This window comes from Oncorhynchus gorbuscha, linkage group LG23 (assembly GCF_021184085.1).
Source record: "Oncorhynchus gorbuscha isolate QuinsamMale2020 ecotype Even-year linkage group LG23, OgorEven_v1.0, whole genome shotgun sequence".
Lineage (NCBI taxonomy): Eukaryota > Metazoa > Chordata > Actinopteri > Salmoniformes > Salmonidae > Oncorhynchus > Oncorhynchus gorbuscha.
In genome coordinates, this window is record NC_060195.1 from 15224906 (window position 1) to 15244739 (window position 19834).

Sequence of the window (19834 nt, forward strand, 5' to 3'; positions counted from 1 at the left end):
ATACAGTCTGAGTACCTGTAAGACCACCCATGATACAAAGAGATACAGTCGCAGTACCTGTAAGATCACCCATGATACAAAGAGATACAGCCTGAGTACCTGTAAGACCACCCATGATACAAAGAGATACAGTCTGAGTACCTGTAAGACCTCCCATGATACAAAGAGATACAGTCTGAGTACCTGTAAGGGAAGAGGAAAGACAACCTGAGAATTAACACTCACCTGATCGAAACGAACCAGAGCCAGAGAATGAGCACGAGGAGCATCTTGAAAATGAGCAGAAAGAGAGATGCACGACCCCCCCGCCAGGCTGCATGGAGAATGTCACAGTATTACTGATATGGGGTTTCAAGGCTGCATGGGGAATGTCACAGTATTACTGATATGGGGTTTCAAGGCTGCATGGAGAATGTCACAGTATTACTGATATGGGGTTTCAAGGCTGCATGGGGAATGTCACAGTGTTACTGATATGGGGTTTCAAGGCTGCATGGGGAATGTCACAGTGTTACTGATATGGGGTTTCAAGGCTGCATGGAGAATGTCACAGTGTTACTGATATGGGGTTTCAAGGCTACATGGAGAATGTCACAGTGTTACTGATATGGGGTTTCAAGGCTGCATGGAGAATGTCACAGTGTTACTGATATGGGGTTTCAAGGCTGCATGGAGAATGTCACAGTGTTACTGATATGGGGTTTCAAGGCTGCATGGAGAATGTCACAGTGTTACTGATATGGTTTTTCAAGGCTGCATGGAGAATGTCACAGTGTTACTGATATGGGGTTTCAAGGCTGCATGGAGAATGTCACAGTGTTACTGATATGGGGTTTCAAGGCTGCATGGAGAATGTCACAGTATTACTGATATGGTTTTTCAAGGCTGCATGGAGAATGTCACAGTGTTACTGATATGGGGTTTCAAGGCTGCATGGAGAATGTCACAGTATTACTGATATGGTTTTTCAAGGCTGCATGGGGAATGTCACAGTATTACTGATATGGTTTTTCAAGGTTGCATGCGCATTTACATTCCTGTGTTTATGAAAGAAATGTGGTTTTCCAATTGCTGTATTTGAGATGTGACGCACCACAAATGTATATTCAATGCATAGAAAGGTCTCAGTCAAATAGGTTTCGGTCAAATGTTTAGATTGGTTTTTAAATAGCACAAATTCCACCTCTGTATTTATCATCCAGAATAAATAACATATTTTCAGGTGGAGCGTCAACATTTAGTTCTACCAGTTGAGGGAGACATGAGTGTTGCTGCTGCCTGTCATGCTGCTGCCCGTCCTGCTGCCTGTCATGCTGCTGCCCGTCCTGCTGCCTGTCATGCTGCTGCCCGTCCTGCTGCCTGTCATGCTGCTGCCCGTCCTGCTGCCTGTCATGCTGCTGCCCGTCCTGCTGCCTGTCATGCTGCTGCCCGTCCTGCTGCCTGTCATGCTGCTGCCTGTCCTGCTGCCTGTCATGCTGCTGCCCGTCCTGCTGCCTGTCATGCTGCTGCCCGTCCTGCTGCCTGTCATGCTGCTGCCCGTCCTGCTGCCTGTCATGCTGCTGCCCGTCCTGCTGCCTGTCATGCTGCTGCCCGTCCTGCTGCCTGTCATGCTGCTGCCCGTCCTGCTGCCTACATTTATCCGTTTCAAGCAACCCAAAAAACCAAATGACCACTGCTGCACATGCTGCCACTGTTTAGAACAGATTAGATTATACCATTTAGAACGAGCAGCCAGCTCATGAATAAACGAGTGCACCAGGGGGAACGTAACAAGCATGCAGATGCAATAAGTGAAAACACATGAACTTACTCGGGGTAGCTGTGTTACTTTTTATTTTATTGTGTTACTTTTAAAAATATATATTTAGTAAATATTTTCTTAACTCTATTTCATCAACTGTGTTGTTGGTTTAGGGCTTGTAAGTAAGCATTTCACCTGTTGTATTTGACTCATATGACAAATCAGATTTGATTTGAGTTAACTTTAATTCTGAAATAACTTCCTGTTTCCAAGTTAGTCAGATATTATACTGAACAAAAATATAAACCCCACATGCAAACATTTCAAAGAGATACAGTTCAAATAAGGAAATCAGTGAATTTAAATAAATTCATTAGACTCTAATCTATGGATTTCACATAACTAGGTAGGTGTGCAGCTATGGGTGGGCCTGCGAGGGCATATGGGAACAGCCCCAGCCAATCAGAATGAGTTTTTCCTGACAAAAGGCTTTATTACAGACAGAAACGCTTCTCAGTTTCATTAGCTGTCCAGGTGGCTGGTTTCAGATGTTCCTGTAGGTGAAGAAGCCAGATTTGGATCCTGGATCCTGGACTGGTTTGGATACACTTGGTCTGCGGTTGTGAGGCCGGATGGATGTATTTTCTAAAACAACACCGGAGGCGGTTTATGATTTATATTTTTGTTCAGTATAGTTTAGAAATACTTGAAATTGGTATGGGAGCTAACTACAGTAGCTAGTGAGCTACTAGCTAGCTATAGCTAGCCAGCTGCCTATCAAAAAGTAGATCACTGGTTCAATTGACCAAACTATTTCTCAATGTTTAAAAAAATGACCGTGGCTGGCTAATGAATTTGATCATGCTTTGTGATACACCCGGGTTTATGCTATTGTAGTGCACACAACATGTCACTCTGTAATCTAGCTACAGTAGAACCTGATGAACAACATGGAGGGAAACAATGAGCCACAGTCATGCTTTGTTGTCCTAGCAGGTCTGCCGTGAAAATAATCTATCTAGTGTATCCATCTGTCCATCGACTCTTGTTGGATGGATATGTCAGGTTTATCAGGTCCCAGGCTCACACTGGTATGATTGTTTATTTACAATTTATATACAATTAGCATTTTGCTTTAGCGCCATCTGTATAGAGCAAATCTAGTCTCATGTGCGGAAGCAAGCCGCCTGGTGCGAGAGACTCATTGGGAGGGAGAGTAGGGCAGACCCAGAAGTTCTGACTGAACGTACATTTGAGCGCACCCAGGATGGTCCAGTTACTTCGTGCTGTTGTAATTTAATCTATATTTAATCTATAATCTGTTGTAATTCATGCTATGATTTCATTTTGGCAGTTCCCCCTCATAGCAAATTGCTTTGATTGTTTTGCTAGCTATTTTGCTAGCTATGTTCACTCAGCCTATGTGCCTTCGGTGGCGGAGTGCTGCTCCTGGCAGAGTAGTGAGTAACTGAACAGCTCGTTTTGAACAATATCTTTTTTAAACAGGAACAGGTTCACATTTACCACACTTTTATAAGCATTAAAAAAATAATCCATGAATTATATAATATATGAACAGTACCAGTCAAAAGTTTAGACATTCTTTTTTACTATTTTCGACATTGTAGAGTAATAGTGAAGACGTTAAAACTATGAAATAACATATGGAATCATGTAGTAACCACAAAACGTGTTAAACAAATCAAAAGAAATGTTATATTTGAGATTCTTCAAAGTAGCTACTCTTTCCCTTCATGACAGCTTTGCACACTCTTTGCATTCTCTCAACCAGCTTCACCTGGAATGCTTTTCAAACAGTCTTGAAATAGTTCCCACATATGCTGAGCACTTGTTGGCTGCTTTTCCTTCACTCTGCAATCCAACTCATCCCAAACCATCTCAATTGGATTGAGGCCGGGTGATTGTGGAGGCCAGGTCATCTGATGCAGCACTAAATCACTCTCCTTCTTGGTCAAATAGCCCTTAAACAGCCTGGACGTGTGTTGGGTCAATTCCCTGTTGAAAAACAAATTATATTCCCACTAAGCGCAAACCATATGGGATGGCGTATCGCTGCAGAATGCTGTGGTAGCCATGCTGGTTAAGTGTGCTTTAAATTCTAAATAAATCACAGACAGTGTCAGCAGCAAAGCACCCCCACACCATCACACCTCCTCCTCCATGCTTCAGGGTAGGAACCACACATGCAGAAATAATCCGTTCACCTACTCTGCGTCTCACAAAGACACAGACACAAATCTCAAATTTGGACTCATCCAACGAAAGGACAGGTTTCCACCGGTCTATTGTCCATTGCTGTGTTAATGGGCCAAGCAAGTCTCTTCTTATTATTGGAGTCCGTTAGCAATGGTTTCTTTGCAGCAATTCAACCATGAAGGTCTGATTCACGCAGTCTTCTCTGAACAGTTGATGTTGAGATGTGTCTGTTATTTATTTATTTATTTATTTTATTTATTTGTGCTGCAATCTGAGGTGCAGTTTACTCTAATGAATTTATCCTCTACAGTAGCGTTAACTCTGGGTCTTCCTTTCCTGTGGTGGTCCTCATGAGAGTCAGTTTCATTGGCTACAATGTATTTAGAAGGAAAGAAATTCCACAAATAAACTTTTAACAAGGCACACCTGTTAATTGAAATGCATTCCAGGTGACTACCTCATGAAGCTGGTTGAGAGAATGTCAAGAGTGTGCAAAGCTGTCATCAAGGCAAAGGGTGGCTACTTTGAAGAATCTCAAATATAAATATATATTTAGATTTGTTTAACATTTTTTTGGTTACTACATGATTCCATTTGTGTTATTTTATCGTTTTGATGTCTTCAATATTATTATTCTACAATGTAGAAAATAGTGAAAATAAAGAAAAACCTTTGAAGGTGTGTCCAATACAGTTGAAGCCAGAAGTTTACATACACCTTAGCCAACTACATTTAAACTCAGTTTTGACAGAGCTGGGGTAACTGAATCAGGTTTGTAGGCCTCCTTGCTCGCACACACTTCTTCAGTTCTGCCCACAAATCTTCTGTGGGATTCAGGTCAGGGCTTTGTGATGGCCTCTCCAATTACCTTGACTTAGTTGTCCTTAAGCCATTTTGCCACCACCTTGAAAGTATGCTTGGGGTCATTGTCCATTTGGAAGATCCATTTGCAGATTTACATTTACATTTACATTTAAGTCATTTAGCAGACGCTCTTATCCAGAGCGACTTACAAATTGGTGCATTCACCTTATGACATCCAGTGGAACAGTCACTTTACAATAGTGCATCTAAATCTTAAAGGGGGGAGGGAATACTTATCCTATCCTAGGTATTCCTTAAAGAGGTGGGGTTTCAGGTGTCTCTGGAAGGTGGTGATTGACTCCGCTGTCCTGGCGTCGTGAGGGAGTTTGTTCCACCATTGGGGAGCCAGAGCAGCGAACAGTTTTGACTGGGCTGAGCGGGAGCTGTACTTCCTCAGTGGTAGGGAGGCGAGCAGGCCAGAGGTGGATGAACGCAGTGCCCTTGTTTGGGTGTAGGGCCTGATCAGAGCCTGGAGGTACTGAGGTGCCGTTCCCCTCACAGCTCCGTAGGCAAGCACCATGGTCTTGTAGCGGATGCGAGCTTCAACTGGAAGCCAGTGGAGAGAACGGAGGAGCGGGGTGACGTGAGAGAACTTGGGAAGGTTGAACACCAGACGGGCTGCGGCGTTCTGGATGAGTTGAAGGGGTTTAATGGCACAGGCAGGGAGCCCAGCCAACAGCGAGTTGCAGTAATCCAGACGGGAGATGACAAGTGCCTGGATTAGGACCTGCGCCGCTTCCTGTGTGAGGCAGGGTCGTACTCTGCGGATGTTATAGAGCATGAACCTACAGGAACGGGCCACCGCCTTGATGTTGGTTGAGAACGACAGGGTGTTGTCCAGGATCACACCAAGGTTCTTAGCGCTCTGGGAGGAGGACACAATGGAGTTGTCAACCGTGATGGCGAGATCATGGAACGGGCAGTCCTTCCCCGGGAGGAAGAGCAGCTCCGTCTTGCCGAGGTTCAGGTTGAGGTGGTGATCCGTCATCCACACTGATATGTCTGCCAGACATGCAGAGATGCGATTCGCCACCTGGTCGTCAGAAGGGGAAAGGAGAAGATTAGTTGTGTGTCGTCTGCATAGCAATGATAGGAGAGACCATGTGAGGTTATGACAGAGCCAAGTGACTTGGTGTATAGCGAGAATAGGAGAGGGCCTAGAACAGAGCCCTGGGGGACACCAGTGGTGAGAGCGCGTGGTGAGGAGACAGATTCTCGCCACGCCACCTGGTAGGAGCGACCTGTCAGGTAGGACGCAATCCAAGCGTGAGCCGCGCCGGAGATGCCCAACTCGGAGAGGGTGGAGAGGAGGATCTGATGGTTCACAGTATCGAAGGCAGCCAATAGATCTAGAAGGATGAGAGCAGAGGAGAGAGAGTTAGCTTTAGCAGTGCGGAGCGCCTCCGTGATACAGAGGAGAGCAGTCTCAGTTGAATGACTAGTCTTGAAACCTGACTGATTTGGATCAAGAAGGTCATTCAGAGAGAGATAGCGGGAGAGCTGGCCAAGGACGGCACGTTCAAGAGTTTTGGAGAGAAAAGAAAGAAGGGATACTGGTCTGTAATTGTTGACATCGGAGGGATCGAGTGTAGGTTTTTTCAGAAGGGGTGCAACTCTCGCTCTCTTGAAGACGGAAGGGACGTAGCCAGCGGTCAGTGATGAGTTGATGAGCGAGGTGAGGTAAGGGAGGAGGTCTCCGGAAATGGTCTGGAGAAGAGGGGAGGGGATAGGGTCAAGCGGGCAGGTTGTTGGGCGGCCGGCCGTCACAAGACGCGAGATTTCATCTGGAGAGAGAGGGGAGAAAGAGGTCAGAGCACAGGGTAGGGCAGTGTGAGCAGAACCAGCGGTGTCGTTTGACTTAGCAAACGAGGATCGGATGTCGTCGACCTTCTTTTCAAAATGGTTGACGAAGTCGTCTGCAGAGAGGGAGGAGGGGGGGGAGGGGGAGGAGGATTCAGGAGGGAGGAGAAGGTGGCAAAGAACTTCCTAGGGTTAGAGGCAGATGCTTGGAATTTAGCGTGGTAGAAAGTGGCTTTAGCAGCAGAGACAGAGGAGGAAAATGTAGAGAGGAGGGAGTGAAAGGATGCCAGGTCCGCAGGGAGGCGAGTTTTCCTCCATTTCCGCTCGGCTGCCCGGAGCCCTGTTCTGTGAGCTCGCAATGAGTCATCGAGCCACGGAGCGGGAGGGGAGGACCGAGCCGGCCTGGAGGATAGGGGACATAGAGAGTCAAAGGATGCAGAGAGGGAGGAGAGGAGGGTTGAGGAGGCAGAATCAGGAGATAGGTTGGAGAAGGTTTGAGCGGAGGGAAGAGATGATAGGATGGAAGAGGAGAGATGTTGCTTCAATATATCCACATAGTTTTTCTCCCTCATGATGCCAACTATTTTGTGAAGTGCACCAGCCCCTCCTGCAGCAAAGCTCCCCCACAAATTGCTGCCACCCCCGTGATTCACGGATGGGATGGTGTTCTTCGGCTTGCAAGCCTCCCCCTTTTTCCTCCAAACATAACAATGGTCATTGTTGGCAAAACGATCTAGTATTGTTTCATCAGACCAGCGGACATTCCTCCCAAAAGTATGATCTTTGTCCCCATGTGCAGTTCCAAACTGTATTCTGGCTTTTTTATGGCAGTTTTAGAGCAGTGGCTTCATCCTTGCTGAGTGGCCTTTCAAGTTATGTCGTTATAGGACTCGTTTTACTGTGGATATAGCTACTTTTGAAGCTGTTTCCTCCAGCATCTTCACAGGGTCCTCTGCTGTTCTGGGATTGATTTGCACTTTTCGAACCAAAATACGTTAATCTCTAGGACACAGAACGCGTCTCCTTCCTGAGCGGTATGACGGCTGCATGGTCCAATGGTGTTTATACTTGTGTACTATTGTTTGTACAAATGGATGTGGTACCTTCAGGTGTTTGGAAATTGCTCATAAGGATGATCTAGACTTGTGGAGGTCTACAATTATTTTTCTGAGGTCTTGGCTGATTTCTTTTGATGTCCCAAAGATGTCAAGCAAAGAGGCACTGAGTTTGAAGGGAGGCCTTGAAATACATACACAGGAACACCTCCAATTGACTCAAATTATGTAAATTAGCATATCAGAAGCTTCTAAAGGCATGACATAATTTTCTGGAATTTTCCAAGCTGTTTAAAGGCACAATCAACTTCATGTATGTAAACTTCTGTCCCACTGGAATTGTGATACAGTGAATTATAAGTGAAATAATCTGTAAACAATTGTTGGAAAAATTACTTGTGTCATGCACAAAGTAGATGTCCTAACAGACTTGCCAAAACTGTTGAAAAACTAGTTTTAATGACCCTGACCTAAGTGTATGTAAACTTCTGACTGTATATATATTTACTTTTTGAAACAAAGGACATCAAAGACAACTGAAATCATAACAGCAATGCCAACTGTATACGTTTGTGTGCATGTCTGGCACTATTACATGTATTTGTGTGTTCTTGTTTGTGTTTGTTTGATTGAGAGTGTGTGTATATGCATGTGTACAAACACCTGCACGGCATCAGCCTCAGACAAACCAGCATTAGTTGTAAAAACACTGTCCCTCAGTGTCATTCAAACATACTTTTTATTATGTTTTATTTTTACTGTCATGCAGGTGAAAGAGGACCCAAAAGCGACTTGGCGAAAACAGAGTCTTTAATCCAGTAAAGTAAATACAAACAAAAAAACACAACTTTCACTCGAAATGACGAGGACAAACTGGAGACTCGATCTTGAACAGCAGGTGAACAGCAGGTTGCCTCGGGAAGGCACTTGAACCAGACAGACTCAGACACCTGCTCACCACGCAGCATCTGAGGAAAACACGACACGACAGGGCGATACACAATCACAGCACGGTGAATTCTAAACAAGGAACCGACAGGACAGGAACGGAACACAAAGGAAGAAATAGGGACTCTAATCAGGGGAAAGGATCGGGAACAGGTGTGGGAAGACTAAATGATTGATTAGGGGAATAGGAACAGCTGGGAGCAGGAACGGAACGATAGAGAGAAGAGAGAGCGAGAGAGTGAGAGAGGGAGGGGGAGAGAGAGGGATAGAAAGAGGGAAAGAACCTAATAAGACCAGCAGAGGGAAACGAATAGAATGGGAAGCACAGGGACAAGACAAGATAATAAATGACAAAACATGACAGTACCCCCCACTCACCGAGCGCCTCCTGGCGCACTCGAGGAGGAATCCTGGCGGCAACGGAGGAAATCATCAATGAGTGAACGGTCCAGCACGTCCCGAGACGGAACCCAACTCCTCTCCTCAGGACCGTAACCCTCCCAATCCACTAAGTATTGGTGACCCCGTCCCCGAGAACGCATGTCCATGATCTTATGTACCTTGTAAATAGGTGCGCTCTCGACAAGGACGGGAGGGGGGAGGGAAGACGAACGGGGGTGCGAAGAAAGGGCTTAACACAGGAGACATGGAAGACAGGATGGACGCGACGAAGATGTCGCGGAAGAAGCAGTCGCACAGCGACAGGATTGACGACCTGGGAGACACGGAACGGACCAATGAACCGCGGAGTCAACTTACGAGAAGCTGTCGTAAGAGGAAGGTTGCGAGTGGAAAGCCACACTCTCTGGCCGCAACAATACCTTGGACTCTTAATCCTGCGTTTATTGGCGGCTCTCACAGTCTGTGCCCTGTAACGGCAAAGTGCAGACCTCACCCTCCTCCAGGTGCGCTCACAACGTTGGACAAAGGCTTGAGCGGAGGGAACGCTGGACTCGGCAAGCTGGGATGAGAACAGAGGAGGCTGGTAACCCAGACTACTCTGAAACGGAGATAACCCGGTAGCAGACGAAGGAAGCGAATTGTGAGCGTATTCTGCCCAGGGGAGCTGTTCTGCCCAAGACGCAGGGTTTCTGAAAGAAAGGCTGCGTAGTATGCGACCAATCGTCTGATTGGCCCTCTCTGCTTGACCGTTAGACTGGGGATGAAACCCGGAAGAGAGACTGACGGACGCACCAATCAAACGACAGAACTCCCTCCAAAACTGTGACGTGAATTGCGGGCCTCTGTCTGAAACGGCGTCTAACGGGAGGCCATGAATTCTGAATACATTCTCGATAATGATTTGTGCCGTCTCCTTAGCGGAAGGAAGTTTAGCGAGGGGAATGAAATGTGCCGCCTTAGAGAACCTATCGACAACCGTAAGAATCACAGTCTTCCCCGCAGACAAAGGCAGACCGGTAATGAAGTCTAGGGCGATGTGAGACCATGGTCGAGAAGGAATGGGGAGCGGTCTGAGACGACCGGCAGGAGGAGAGTTACCCGACTTAGTCTGCGCGCAGTCCGAACAAGCAGCCACGAAACGGCGCGTGTCACGCTCCTGAGTCGGCCACCAAAAGCGCTGGCGAATAGACGCAAGAGTGCCTCGAACACCGGGATGACCAGCTAACTTGGCAGAGTGAGCCCACTGAAGAACAGCCAGACGAGTGGAAACAGGAACGAAAAGGAGGTTACTAGGACAAGCGCGCGGCGACGCAGTGTGCGTGAGTGCTTGCTTAACCTGTCTTTCAATTCCCCAGACTGTTAACCCGACAACACGCCCATAAGGAAGAATCCCCTCGGGATCAGTAGAAGCCACAGAAGAACTAAACAGACGGGATAAGGCATCAGGCTTGGTGTTCTTGCTACCCGGACGGTAAGAAATCACAAACTCGAAACGAGCGAAAAACAACGCCCAACGAGCTTGACGGGCATTAAGTCGTTTGGCAGAACGGATGTACTCAAGGTTCTTATGGTCTGTCCAAACGACAAAAGGAACGGTCGCCCCCTCCAACCACTGTCGCCATTCGCCTAGGGCTAAGCGGATGGCGAGCAGTTCACGGTTACCCACATCATAGTTGCGCTCAGATGGCGACAGGCGATGAGAAAAATAAGCGCAAGGATGAACCTTATCGTCAGACTGGAAGCGCTGGGATAGAATGGCTCCCACGCCTACCTCTGAAGCGTCAACCTCGACAATGAATTGTCTAGTGACGTCAGGAGTAACGAGGATAGGAGCGGACGTAAAACGTTCTTTTAGAAGATCAAAAGCTCCCTGGGCGGAACCGGACCACTTAAAACACGTCTTGACAGAAGTAAGAGCTGTGAGAGGGGCAGCAACTTGACCGAAATTACGAATGAAACGCCGATAGAAATTAGCGAAACCTAAAAAGCGCTGCAACTCGACACGTGACCTTGGAACGGGCCAATCACTGACAGCTTGGACCTTAGCGGAATCCATCTGAATGCCTTCAGCGGAAATAACGGAACCGAGAAAAGTAACGGAGGAGACATGAAAAGAGCACTTCTCAGACTTTACGTAGAGACAATTCTCTAAAAGGCGCTGTAGAACACGTCGAACGTGCTGAACATGAATCTCGAGTGACGGAGAAAAAATCAGGATATCGTCAAGATAGACAAAAACAAAGATGTTCAGCATGTCTCTCAGAACATCATTAACTAATGCCTGAAAAACAGCTGGCGCATTGGCGAGACCAAACGGCAGAACCCGGTACTCAAAATGCCCTAACGGAGTGTTAAACGCCGTTTTCCACTCGTCCCCCTCTCTGATGCGCACGAGATGGTAAGCGTTACGAAGGTCCAACTTAGTAAAGCACCTGGCTCCCTGCAGAATCTCGAAGGCTGATGACATAAGGGGAAGCGGATAACGATTCTTAACCGTTATGTCATTCAGCCCTCGATAATCCACGCAGGGGCGCAGAGTACCGTCCTTCTTCTTAACAAAAAGAACCCCGCCCCGGCCGGAGAGGAAGAAGGCACTATGGTACCGGCGTCAAGAGACACAGACAAATAATCCTCGAGAGCCTTACGTTCGGGAGCCGACAGAGAGTATAGTCTACCCCGAGGAGGAGTGGTCCCCGGAAGGAGATCAATACTACAATCATACGACCGGTGAGGAGGAAGGGAGTTGGCTCGGGACCGACTGAAGACCGTGCGCAGATCATGATATTCCTCCGGCACTCCTGTCAAATCGCCAGGTTCCTCCTGAGAAGTAGGGACAGAAGAAACGGGAGGGATGGCAGACATTAAACACTTCACATGACAAGAAACGTTCCAGGATAGGATAGAATTACTAGACCAATTAATAGAAGGATTATGACATACTAGCCAGGGATGACCCAAAACAACAGGTGTAAACGGTGAACGAAAAATCAAAAAAGAAATAGTCTCACTGTGGTTACCAGATACTGTGAGGGTTAAAGGTAGTGTCTCAAATCTGATACTGGGAAGATGACTACCATCTAAGGCGAACATGGGCGTAGGCTTCTCTAACTCTCTGAAAGGAATGTCATGTTTCCGAACCCATGCTTCGTCCATGAAACAACCCTCAGCCCCAGAGTCTATCAAGGCACTACATGTAGCACCCGAACCGGTCCAGCGTAGATGGACCGACAAAGTAGTACAGGATCTTGATGGAGAGACTTGAGTAGTTGCGCTCACCTGTAGCCCTCCGCTTACAGATGAGCTCTGGCTTTTACTGGACATGAATTAACAAAATGTCCAGCAACTCCGCAATAGAGGCACAGGCGGTTGGTGATCCTCCGTTCCCTCTCCTTAGTCGAGATGCGAATCCCTCCCAGCTGCATGGGCTCAGACTCTGAGCCAGAGGAGGGAGATGGTTGCGATGCGGAGCAGGGAAACACCGTTGATGCGAGCTCTCTTCCACGAGCCCGGTGACGAAGATCTACCCGTCGTTCTATGCGGATGGCGAGAGCAATCAAAGAGTCCACATCTGAAGGAACCTCCCGGGAGAGAATCTCATCCTTAACCACTGCGTGGAGTCCCTCCAGAAAACGAGCGAGCAGCGCCGGCTCGTTCCACTCACTAGAGGCAGCAAGAGTGCGAAACTCAATAGAATAATCCGTTATGGACCGTTCACCTTGGCATAAGGAAGCCAGGGCCCTAGAAGCCTCCCTACCAAAAACTGAACGGTCAAAAACCCGAATCATCTCCTCTTTAAAGTTCTGGAACTTGTTAGAGCAATCAGCCCTTGCCTCCCAGATAGCTGTGCCCCATTCTCGAGCCCGGCCAGTAAGGAGTGAAATGACGTAAGCAACCCGAGCTCTCTCTCTAGAGTATGTGTTGGGTTGGAGAGAGAACACAATCTCACACTGCGTGAGAAAGGAGCGGCACTCAGTGGGCTGCCCGGAGTAGCAAGGTGGGTTATTAACCCTAGGTTCTGGAGGCTCGGCAGGCCAGGAAGTAACAGGTGGCACGAGACGTAGACTCTGGAACTGTCCAGAGAGGTCGGAAACCTGAGCGGCCAGGTTCTCCACGGCATGGCGAGCAGCAGACAATTCCTGCTCGTGTCTGCCGAGCATGGCTCCTTGGATCTCGACGGCAGTGTAACGAGCGTCTGAAGTCGCTGGGTCCATTCCTTGGTCGGTTCCTTCTGTCATGCAGGTGAAAGAGGACCCAAAAGCGACTTGGCGAAAACAGAGTCTTTAATCCAGTAAAGTAAATACAAACAAAAAACACAACTTTCACTCGAAATGACGAGGACAAACTGGAGACTCGATCTTGAACAGCAGGTGAACAGCAGGTTGCCTCGGGAAGGCACTTGAACCAGACAGACTCAGACACCTGCTCACCACGCAGCATCTGAGGAAAACACGACACGACAGGGCGATACACAATCACAGCACGGTGAATTCTAAACAAGGAACCGACAGGACAGGAACGGAACACAAAGGAAGAAATAGGGACTCTAATCAGGGGAAAGGATCGGGAACAGGTGTGGGAAGACTAAATGATTGATTAGGGGAATAGGAACAGCTGGGAGCAGGAACGGAACGATAGAGAGAAGAGAGAGCGAGAGAGTGAGAGAGGGAGGGGGAGAGAGAGGGATAGAAAGAGGGAAAGAACCTAATAAGACCAGCAGAGGGAAACAAATAGAATGGGAAGCACAGGGACAAGACAAGATAATAAATGACAAAACATGACATTTACATGATGTTTTACTTCTATATTTGACCATCATTCTATCTCCCGAACAGCAACTCCACTCCCACTTGTCTCCACTTCCACATCCCAACCCTCAGTTTCCCTCAGCCCATCCCATCTATCTCTGTTGGCCACCCTCAGCCCATCCCATCTATCTCTGTTGGCCACCCTCAGCCCATCCCATCTATCTCTGTTGGCCACCCTCAGCCCATCCCATCTATCTCTGTTGGCCACCCTCAGCCCATCCCATCTATCTCTGTTGGCCACCCTCAGCCCATCCCATCTATCTCTGCTGGCCACCCTCAGCCCATCCCATCTTTCTGCTGGCCACCCTCAGCCCATCCCATCTATCTCTGCTGGTCACCCTCAGCCCATCCCATCTATCTCTGTTGGCCACCCTCAGCCCATCCCATCTATCTCTGTTGGCCACCCTCAGCCCATCCCATCTATCTCTGCTGGTCACCCTCAGCCCATCCCATCTATCTCTGTTGGCCACCCTCAGCCCATCCCATCTATCTCTGTTGGCCACCCTCAGCCCATCCCATCTATCTCTGCTGGCCACCCTCAGCCCATCCCATCTATCTCTGCTGGTCACCCTCAGCCCATCCCATCTATCTCTGCTGGTCACCCTCAGCCCATCCCATCTATCTCTGTAGGCCACCCTCAGCCCATCCCATCTATCTCTGCCGGTCACCCTCAGCCCATCCCATCTATCTCTCCTGGTCACCCTCAGCCCATCCCAGAATCAAATCAAATCAAATCAAGTTGTATTTGTCACATACACATGGTTAGCAGATGTTAATGCGAGTGTAGCGAAATGCTTGTGCTTCTAGTTCCGACAATGCAGTAATAACCAACAAGTAATCTAGCTAACAATTCCAAAACTACTACCTTATAGACACAAGTGTAAGGGGATAAATAATATGTACATAACGATATATGAATGAGTGATGGTACAGAGCGGCGTAGGCAAGATACAGTAGATGGTATTGACTGCAGTAATGTATATCTCTGTTGGCCACCCTCAGCCCATCCCATCTATCTCTGCTGGCCACCCTCAGCCCATCCCATCTATCTCTGCTGGTCACCCTCAGCCCATCCCATCTATCTCTGCTGGTCACCCTCAGCCCATCCCATCCCTCAGCTTCCCTCAGCCCATCCCATCTATCTCTGCTGGCCAACCTCTTCAGATTTCTACGCAGCATATATCTTTCAACTATGCTGTGATGTTTAACTTACAATTTCAATCTATCTATTCGAATAGGATCCACAGATTGCGAGTTGAAGATAAATACTTTTATTAAGAGTTTTAGTATATTAGTAATTGACTGACCCGGTCTCTCCAGATCTCCTAACAGTAATATTTCTAGGGTCAATTTTAGATCAATGCTTTTCATTTTCAGCCATTCCTGAACCTGAGACCAGAGACAGGCTACCCGAGGGCAATACCAAAATAAATGGTCTATTGATGATTTTATGCCCCAAATATTCAACATTTTGTTGGTGGAAAGAATTCTATATAATAATTTTAGCTGAAAAGCACAAAGTCTTGAATCTTGCGTTGGTTTATATATCAACTCATACCCTGTACCATGGAATCGGTACATAAAAAATCTCTTCCCAACTATTTTGCAATCTGTATGGCACAGTTGTCAACATCCTGGTCCTCAAATGAAACTGGTGTCACCTGCCTCCTCCAATTTTGATCCTTTATATTGGGCAGACAGACCATTTCACTGCCTCCTCCCACTACCACCTGCCTCCTCCAGTTTTGGAGTAATGCTGTAATCAATTGGATTGAGCAGACCTTCCCGTACAATTCTGATAACTTCATGAAGGACATAACTCTACCATTCCAATTTACAATATAATTTAAGAACAAAATACCCTTTTCCAACATCTTCCCCATAAATACAGGTATTTTATCAACCAGCACATTTGAGTTTAGCCATAATATTTGTTCTATCTTTTCAGGGAGAGGAAATTGAAATTGTAGCCAGCTCTGCAATGCTTGTTTGAAAAGAGAGATATTTTTTTAATGTATCAGGGTAGCTTAATGGTTGGAGCGTTGGAGCGTTGGACTAGTAACCGGAAGGTTGCAAGTTCAAACCCCCGAGCTGACAAGGTACAAATCTGTCATTCTGCCCCTGAACAGGCAGTTAACCCACTGTTCCTAGGCCGTCATTGAAAATAAGAATTTGTTCTTAACTGACTTGCCTAGTTAAATAAAGATAAACAATTAATCGAAAATGAGATGTGGCAATCTGCACAAATGTAAAAAGGCAATTTTTAAACAATGGATGAGATTATTTTAGTAATCTACTTGATAACTATTTAGGTTCAAGTAAGACTTTTGAATACGTGAAGCTTTTATATTTAATAATCTCAACCCACCTCCCAATTCATATTCACTATATAGATAGGCATGTTTCATTTTGTCTGGTTCAGTGTCCCAGATAAAGCTAAATATTTTTTGCTCATATGATTTGAAAAACGAATCATCAGCAGTAGGCAGCGCCATAAGTAAGTGAGTAAACTGAGATATATAAACTTTAAATAGACAGGTATTTACCTCTCAAGGGTTGCAGGATCTTGTCTATTTTTACAAGTTTTCTATTGAAATTCATTGTGGAGAGCGTATTTATATATTTTGTGATGTGAATACTGAGTATGTCTACTTCACCATCAGCCCATTTTATAGGTAAACTGCAGGGTAATGTAAAAGTTGTATTTTTTAAGTATCCAAGGTCTTAGTCCAGAGAGTCCAGAAAAGTTATCTAGATGTTTAATGAGACATTGCAGGGATCTAGCTTGAGGACTTCATATAAAACTTGAGTCATCGGCTCACATGGACACCTTTGTTTTTAAGCCTTGGGTTTCTATTCCTCTAATGTTGCTATTGGATCTGATTTTAATAGCTTGCATTTCTATGGCCGTAACGAATAGATATGTTGACAGCGGACACCTTTGTTTTTAAGCCTTGGGTTTCTATTCCTCTAATGTTGCTATTGGATCTGATTTTAATAGCTTGCATTTCTATGGCCGTAACGAATAGATATGTTGATAGCGGACACCTTTGTTTTTAAGCCTTGGGTTTCTATTCCTCTAATGTTGCTATTGGATCTGATTTTAATAGCTAGCATTTCTATGGCCGTAACGAATAGATATGTTGACAGCGGACACCTTTGTTTTTAAGCCTTGGGTTTCTATTCCTCTAATGTTGCTATTGGATCTGATTTTAATAGCTAGCATTTCTATGGCCGTAACGAATAGATATGTTGACAGCGGACACCTTTGTTTTTAAGCCTTGGGTTTCTATTCCTCTAATGTTGCTATTGGATCTGATTTTAATAGCTTGCATTTCTATGGCCGTAACGAATAGATATGTTGATAGCGGACACCTTTGTTTTTAAGCCTTGGGTTTCTATTCCTCTAATGTTGTTATTGGATCTGATTTTAATAGCTAGCATTTCGATGTCCATAACGAATAGTTATGGTGACAGCGGACACCCTTGTTTAACTCCTCTTGACAATTCAAAACTCTCTGAGAAGTAACCATTATTTACTATATTACATCTGGGGTTACTATACATTATTTTTTACCCTTACGAGAATTACTGAAATTTAAAAAATCTAGGCATTTATAAATAAAATCCAGACTTACTTTATTCAAATGCCTTTTCAAAATTCGCTATAAACACCAGGCCTGGCTTCTTATGTGTTTCATGATGTTATATTATTTCTAGTAGTTGTCGTGTATTATCTCCAATGTATCGTCCATGTAAAAAAACCTGTCTGATTAGGATGAACAATACCTGGTAAAACCCTTATAATTCTGAGTGTTATGGATTTCGCTAGTATTATTGCATCACAACATTGAAGTGTTAGGGGCCTCCAGTATTTTAGATAGACTGGGTCTTTATATTTGCCATCTGGGTCTTGTTTTAATAATAGAGAAATCAGACATTCCTGCTGAGTACCTGACAGACTGTCATTTCTATAGGAGTAGTTAAAACTGTCATGTTTGTCATTTATTATCATGTCTTGTCCCTGTGCTCCCCATTCTATTCGTTTCCCTCTGCTGGTCTTATTAGGTTCTTTCCCTCTTTCTATCCCTCTCTCTCCCCCTCCCTCTCTCACTCTCTCGCTCTCTCTTCTCTCTATCGTTCCGTTCCTGCTCCCAGCTGTTCCTATTCCCCTAATCATCATTTAGTCTTCCCACACCTGTTCCCGATCCTTTCCCCTGATTGGAGTCCCTATTTATTCCTTTGTGTTCCGTTCCTGTCCTGTCGGTTCCTTGTTTAGAATTCACCGTGCTGTGATTGTGTATCGCCCTGTCCTGTCGTGTTTTTGCTGTGATTGTGTATCGCCCTGTCCTGTCGTGTTTTTTGCCTTCATCAGATGCTGCGTGTGAGCAGGTGTCTCTGTCAACTACGGCCTGCGCCTACCCGAAGCGACCTGCAGTCTGTGGCCGCTTCTCCTGTTATTTCCCTCTACAGACTAGAGGATTTCTGTTATTCCCTGTTTGGACTTGAATAAACTCTGTTTCTGTTAAGTCGCTTTTGGGTCCTCTTTCACCTGCATGACAGAAGGAACCGACCAAGGAATGGACCCAGCGACTTCAGACGCTCGTTACACTGCCGTCGAGATCCAAGGAGCCATGCTCGGCAGACACGAGCAGGAATTGTCTGCTGCTCGCCATGCCGTGGAGAACCTGGCCGCTCAGGTTTCCGACCTCTCTGGACAGTTCCAGAGTCTACGTCTCGTGCCACCTGTTACTTCCTGGCCTGCCGAGCCTCCAGAACCTAGGGTTAATAACCCACCTTGCTACTCCGGGCAGCCCACTGAGTGCCGCTCCTTTCTCACGCAGTGTGAGATTGTGTTCTCTCTCCAACCCAACACATACTCTAGAGAGAGAGCTCGGGTTGCTTACGTCATTTCACTCCTTACTGGCCGGGCTCGAGAATGGGGCACAGCTATCTGGGAGGCAAGGGCTGATTGCTCTAACAAGTTCCAGAACTTTAAAGAGGAGATGATTCGGGTTTTTGACCGTTCAGTTTTTGGTGGGGAGGCTTCTAGGGCCCTGGCTTCCTTATGCCAAGGTGAACGGTCCATAACGGATTATTCTATTGAGTTTCGCACTCTTGCTGCCTCTAGTGAGTGGAACGAGCCGGCGCTGCTCGCTCGTTTTCTGGAGGGACTCCACGCAGTGGTTAAGGATGAGATTCTCTCCCGGGAGGTTCCTTCAGATGTGGACTCTTTGATTGCTCTCGCCATCCGCATAGAACGACGGGTAGATCTTCGTCACCGGGCTCGTGGAAGAGAGCTCGCATCAACGGTGTTTCCCTGCTCCGCATCGCAACCATCTCCCTCTTCTGGCTTTGAGACTGAGCCCATGCAGCTGGGAGGGATTCGCATCTCGACTAAGGAGAGGGAACGGAGGATCACCAACCGCCTGTGCCTCTATTGCGGAGTTGCTGGACATTTTGTTAATTCATGTCCAGTAAAAGCCAGAGCTCATCTGTAAGCGGAGGGCTACAGGTGAGCGCAACTACTCAAGTCTCTCCATCAAAATCCTGTACTACTTTGTCGGTCCATCTACGCTGGACCGGTTCGGGTGCTACATGTAGTGCCTTGATAGACTCTGGGGCTGAGGGTTGTTTCATGGACGAAGCATGGGTTCGGAAACATGACATTCCTTTCAGAGAGTTAGAGAAGCCTACGCCCATGTTCGCCTTAGATGGTAGTCATCTTCCCAGTATCAGATTTGAGACACTACCTTTAACCCTCACAGTATCTGGTAACCACAGTGAGACTATTTCTTTTTTGATTTTTCGTTCACCGTTTACACCTGTTGTTTTGGGTCATCCCTGGCTAGTATGTCATAATCCTTCTATTAATTGGTCTAGTAATTCTATCCTATCCTGGAACGTTTCTTGTCATGTGAAGTGTTTAATGTCTGCCATCCCTCCCGTTTCTTCTGTCCCTACTTCTCAGGAGGAACCTGGCGATTTGACAGGAGTGCCGG

At 46.4% G+C, this 19834-nt stretch overlaps 1 protein-coding gene across 1 annotated transcript in view; it reads right to left on the minus strand.

Annotated features, from left to right (window-relative positions):
* Nucleotides 1-791: 791 nt before the first annotated feature.
* LOC124011619 (interleukin-12 subunit beta-like) overlaps nucleotides 792-19834 on the minus strand; it is a 34811-nt gene continuing 15768 nt past the window's right edge. Inside the window, exons 6-7 of the mRNA XM_046325070.1 lie at nucleotides 1248-1629; nucleotides 792-797 (exon numbers count right to left, since the gene is read on the minus strand). Of these exons, the coding sequence (XP_046181026.1) occupies nucleotides 792-797; nucleotides 1248-1629 (388 nt within the window). The remainder of the gene's footprint in view (nucleotides 798-1247; nucleotides 1630-19834) is intronic.